General features: G+C 42.6%; 1 protein-coding gene across 1 annotated transcript; it reads right to left on the bottom strand.

Annotated features, from left to right (window-relative positions):
- Window positions 1–2,473: 2,473 nt before the first annotated feature.
- LOC141074325 (olfactory receptor-like protein OLF3) lies at window positions 2,474–3,379 on the bottom strand. Its single transcript, XM_073561954.1, has one exon. It carries the CDS (start codon window positions 3,377–3,379, stop codon window positions 2,474–2,476), a length of 906 nt encoding a protein of 301 aa, XP_073418055.1.
- Window positions 3,380–6,357: the final 2,978 nt, after the last annotated feature.

Below are 6,357 nucleotides of genomic sequence, written 5' to 3'. Positions count from 1 at the left end.
TGTGTGTGTATGTGTGTATGTATGTATGTGTGTGTGTGTGTGTGTGTATGTGTGTGTGTATGTCCGGGATAGGCATCCAAACTGTCGCAGCTACAGCCACAAAATTTGGCACAGTCACTTGTCTGGACCCCGAGAGCGTCCTAAGCTATGTTGTGAAGCGAAATTTTAAACCTGCACGTTCCAATTCACCAAACAATTTTGCCCCTATCTACATACTGGGGGAAAAGGTGTGTGTGCGTCAAGCCCCGCCCCTCATTATGATGTCATAATGCCCCTATTTGCATAATGGGGAAGCAGTGTGTGTGTATCAAGGCCCGCCCCTCATTATGATGTCACAGTGGTTGCCCTGGCGACGCTGATGTCATCATAGGTTGCAAGTCCTGCCGCCGCTCATTATGATGTCATAATGGTTGACTATGGGATGGAGGATGTGTGATGGGTATATGGGCACGGGACTATGGGATGGAGGATATGTATGATGGGTATATGGGCATGGGACTATGAGATGAAGGATGTGTGATGGGTATATGGGCACGGGACTATGGGATGGCGGATATGTATGATGGGTATATGGGCATGGGACTATGGGATGTAGGATATGTATGATGGGTATATGGGCATGGGACTATGGGATGGAGGATATGTATGATGGGTATATGGGCACGGGACTATGGGATGGCCGATATGTATGATGGGTATATGGGCATGGGACTATGGGATGGAGGATATGTATGGCGGGTATATGGACATGGGACTATGGGATGGAGGATGTGTATGATGGGTATATGGGCACGGGACTATGGGATGGAGGATATGTATGATGGGTATATGGGCACGAGACTATGGGATGGAGGATATGTATGATGGGTATATGGGCACGGGACTATGGGATGGAGGATGTGTATGATGGGTATATGGGCACGGGCCTATGGGATGGAGGATGTGTGATGGGTATATGGGCACCCGACTATGGGATGGAGGATATGTATGACGAGTATATGGGCACGGGACTATGGGATGGTGGATATGTATGATGGGTATATGGGCACAGGACTATGGGATGGAGGATATGTATGATGGGTTTATGGGCATGGGACTATGAGATGAAGGATGTGTGATGGGTATATGGGCACTCAGCTATGGGATGGCGGATGGGTATATGGGCACTCGACTATGGGATGGAGGATATGTATGATGGGTATATGGGCTGGGCCTATGGGATCTTGGATATGTATGATGGGTATATGGGCACGGGACTATGGGATGGGGATAATTATAATTTGTTATAGCTAACCACAGTTAGTTACTATGCCCGGGCAGCGACGGGCTCTTCAGCTAGTATATATATACAAGTTGTATCCTGCGTGGTGATCCTATATATATGCATAGTCTTTTCTTATATTGTTTCTAGGTTCTTTCCACTTGCATGTAGTGATCCCCGTGGTAATATTATTTTTCTAATATTAGTTTGGATGGTGCCCACTCATTCTGTTTTTCAAAGCTTTGGTTATCATTATACCTGTAATGGGGGCTTTGGTTGACACTACTTTGAAGGAGATGGGAGCTGGATGTGGCTCGTGCCCCTCTCTCAGTGCTGAATGTGGCTCGTGACCCTCTCTCTAAGCTGAATGTGGCTCTCAAGGCCAAAAAGGTTGGAGACCATTGCTATAGAGGCTTCCAGACTCTCCACTGACGGATGGTGTTTGGGAAAGTAGAAACCTTCCTGTCCGTTACCAGAGATAACGGCAGTGCTCCTGTGTATGGAGTCTGGGGGAGAGCGCTGTCAGGAGAATGATTTATCTGCCGACAGATATCGATTGTGTATGGGGGCCTTAAGATGACTTCTTGACCTCCTCTTGATCAGCTGCTGGGTTTCCTGACTTCATCATGGGCAAGTGTCCATCATTTCTTCGTCCAGTTAAGCTGTGACTAGGAGAAGACAGAACATACAAAGTGTAAATAGTTTAAGAAAATATAAAATAGAGGGAATTAATCCAGTTTGGAACCTTTTAAAGACTCTTGAAGGCTTAAAAGTCAAAGTAAATGCAATCAGGTGTATTCGGAAACTCCATAGCAATGGAAGGAGAGCGTGGCCACCTGCACGGCCACCTCTCCACTTCTCCTAGTTGGATGACAGCTGAAAATGAGGTTCAGGAGATCCTCAATGTGCAGATAAGTGAGGATCCATGTAGTCTATGTCATAAATTTGTCTCCCCCTTAAATGGCTCACCAAGATGTTACGGTCAATGCATTTGAATAAACAAAAATCACTTGGTTCTCCACTTTGAGTCCCATGCAGCGATCCACCATGTGGGTCCGGTACTGAGCTGTCCTACGTAAGATGGCTATGACTGTCAATAGCCATTAATTTTCTCATTTTAAATCAAATTTTCATATTTAAAATTAATATGATTTATTTGCAACTAAAATAATTACAAATACTTAGCTCACAATTGGCCTGAAACAACATTTTTTAAAATAAAATTGCAAGTGACTTTTTCACTTCTCTGTTGCTCGTGCTGTAGATGAGGGGGTTTAGCATTGGGCAGATAATGACATAAAAGATGGAGGTGTATTTCTCCCGATTAGATGAGTACTGAGAAGATGGTCCGAAATACGTGAACATAGCAGTCCCAAAATATAAAAGGACCACTGTGACATGGGACGTGCATGTGGAGAAGGCTTTCGATCTCCCGGCAGAGCGGATTAATAACACTGAGGACAAGATACAAATATATGACACCAGAATAAGCACGAAAGGGAGGAGAAGCGAAAAAAAACTGATGGAAAATATCCCAACCTCGTTGAAATGAATATCTTCGCAAGACAACTTTGTGATGGCCAAAAGTTCACACATGAAGTGATTGATCTGGTTACGATGACATAATTTCAAAGGCACCAATAAGGATGGGAAAACATTGATCATAAAACTAAAAACCCACATAAAAGCTATCAACTGATAGCAAACACTCCATCTCATCAGAATCGGATAGTGGAGTGGTCGGCAGATGGCGATGAACCGGTCATAAGCCATTAGGACGAGAAGCTGACACTCAGTTCCACCCATGAAGAGTATAATGTAGAGCTGGACCCCACAAGCGAGGATGGAAATGGTCCTATGGGTCGTAAAGAGGTCGGCTAACAATCTTGGCACAGCGGTTGATGAATAACACAAGTCTATGAGGGATAAATTGCAGAGGAAAAAATACATAGGGACGTGTAGTCGAGAATTCTTTATGATCACACTCACTATAAGGACATTTCCACTGATGGTTATTAAGTAGATGCCCAAAAATAATACAAACAGAGCGACGTTTGTACTGAAATCTGTCGAAAAACCCAGCAGAATGACTTCTGTGATGATGGATTGGTTGTCCATGTCAAAACTAATTAATGTGTAGTCGAGTATTCTTTATGATGACGCTCACTATAAGGACATTTCCACTGATGGTTATTAACTAGATGCCCAAAAATAATACAAACAGAGCGACGTTTGTACTGAAATCTGTGGAAAAACCCAGCAGAATCACTTCTGTGATGATGGATCGGTGGTCCTTGTCCAAACTAATCAAACATTGAGAAGAAAACAAATTTTGTAAAAAACATAAATTAAACGTTTTGATAAATTGCATACATAAATCAATAAAAATCTTCCCCCCAACAGAAGATCCCAGGACAAGATCAGGAGGAGGAGGTGCTGTTACTATGACCGAAACACGGCGGCACCGGGACTCATGTTATCAACTTCTTTACTGTGGGGAAAAAAGGGAAAAATGGTAAAATATGACTATAAACTCTCAGAATGTTATTTATGTATTTCTATTTTGTGAAGTCTTACGGCATGTAAGACTCGGTCTGCTCGGTCGTGTAGAACCTTAGATCCCCATATCATACTCTCAGATGCTACATTTTTTATGGGATCAACAATATTAATGGACAGAAAATCGTATTGACTTGTATTGACGATTTTCATTAATAAATCAGAGTTCGATGTTGTTACAGTTGTTTTTTAACGCAGAGTCCCAGTTTGCTGGAGTCCATTAAAAAAAATATATATATATATTTATGTGACTTGGATCTGGAGATGAAAAGATCTTTTAAAATCTTAATTGGTTGACTTTGCCGAATTACAAATCAAAATAGATTCACGACAAGTTGAAAATACTGTAGAGCTACCAAATGTCTTGAAAAGATGTGTGTAACACTCGGAGTTCTCCTAGGACTGTATCCAACCCCTTTTATGCTCATTAATGCAAATACAGCCCTAGTAATGTCCAACTGACCTCACCGTATATGGCTCTGGGTGATTATCTTCTGTGCTGTCACTCACTATCTGTAATGTTTATTCCGTGTTTTATGACTTCCTCTCTATTTCTAAATTGCTATTCTGCAAACTGTGACATCCTCTCATTATTCAGATTCACAATAAAATGTCTGCTGCATTCCTTGCCTTGGCTTTTTTATAGGCTATGATAGTTGCTCCGGATTGGCCGCGCTATATCGTGTGATAGGTACAAGGCATTATGAGGAAAAGCATCTGCTCACACTTGAGATCATATGAGCTTTCTCTGGCTTGTGCAATCATCTGCTTTGTGTAAAATGGCGACGGCAATCTTGCTGCAATTCAAACAAATTAAATTGTCTACTGTCTGAATTCTCTGGGTCTAACGAATTTCCTAAAATTTTACACGAGCTCAGTCTGGTTCAAATCTATTAACTCATTTCTAATTGGACCATATTGGGTGAGTGGGTCATCAGAAAATAGCGTCATCTGATCACGGCCTAAAGAAGAGCTCAGTTATCGAGTATTTGCTCTTACACCTCCCATTAACGTCAACTCTTAAAGTAGTGGACAGCCCCTTTAATTCTGCAGAAAGTTCCACTTTAGCAAACATTATTTCCTCTCGGCAGCAGATTTTTGGCATCTTACATTTGAATCTGCAGCTTGTCCCACATGTTACTTACAGAACTTCCATGGAATTTCACAATCATTTTCATTTGTGATAATGCAGAAAGAAATGTGAGATTTTTGAGGATTTGCTGGTCGGGGACGTTGTGTCACTTTTATGCATTTCAAGAATTTGTCTTTACTTTTTTTGGTGCTATTTTTAATTCTCTACGGGTTTTTTTTTCTGCATTTTTGAAGTTTTGAGATATATGGGGTAACGTTGCTCCTTGTGGAGAGTGACAAGCCAGGCCTGGCATGTCAGAGTGAGGAGACTTAAGTGCCTTGCATTACATATGAAAATTATCTCTTCAGAGGGGAAGCGAACTAGAACTCTAGCGCCACCTATTGTAAGTATTGATACTGTGATGGATCGCAGAGGGGAAGGGGTGTGTCACCTTCACTCACCTCTGGGGAGGGAAGAGAAGGATCCATAATGTATGGGCTCTCTGGCGCCACCACTTGCCCAAGATCAACGGATAAGCTTCCCTTATAGGTACGAGTTAATAAGGGGGGATATATATCCCTAGTCCAGGCTGGGGATATATATAAACCTCCCAGCCGTGACTGCCAGAGTTCCTCACTAAAAAGTACAGTATGCTGCCACCAGTTCCTCGATCGAAATTAGCGCCGTCCGACAGCAGGCTGATGGTCAGGAACCAACCCAGGTAGTAGCGTATAATATAACCAACCGATCATGCGCACGAGGATTCATGAATCGAGGTAAAAGAGGAGCCCAAGATTAATTTTATATTTAATTGCCAAAAAGGCGCACTAGAAATAGATTCTGGACCGTGAGGAAGGCGGGTTCTACCGCTGAAACGCGTAGTCCTATCTGCACGACTTTCCTGCGTTATTGCTGTTTTGAACTGCTTGGACCATTGCATTTTAATGGATTTATGAATAAAAAGAAAACATTTTTTAACAGCATCCTGGATTGCTCACGTTATTGCTGGACTTTGCTTTGTCGTTGTTCACACACATATATATATATATATATATATATATATATATATATAAATATACAAGTATAGAATCAGCAGTGTAGTACAAGGATAGGGTATAGATAGGTTGCAATTACCATGTTATGTAGCATGTGACCGCAGGGAGGCGCTGATGGATAACAGGTCCAAATCTTAGTTACTGGCTTTCCTGGCTGTGCCAGCTAACAGATCCTCCTGCCAGTAGAAAACTAAGCTCAAAATGAGGAGCTGTCCCTTATCTCCTAGGCTTTTCCCTCCCACACTCTGTGCCCACCCCTGGGCTTGTGCAGCCTCTCTCCTCCCATCTCTGAGAGTATGATTTTCCAGGCAGAACCGTGGATGACTCATAACTTTCCGCCCGTAGCTCCAAATGGGTCGGCGCCGCCGCCACTGGGTTCCGCTGGATTTTATCTGCGCAGTGAAACCAAA

This window comes from Dendrobates tinctorius, unplaced genomic scaffold, assembly GCF_039654945.1.
Source record: "Dendrobates tinctorius isolate UK_male_01 unplaced genomic scaffold, ASM3965494v1 ptg000332l, whole genome shotgun sequence".
NCBI classification, from domain to species: domain Eukaryota; kingdom Metazoa; phylum Chordata; class Amphibia; order Anura; family Dendrobatidae; genus Dendrobates; species Dendrobates tinctorius.
Note: the sequence above shows the minus strand (reverse complement) of the source record. Positions and strands in the feature narration are given on the sequence as shown.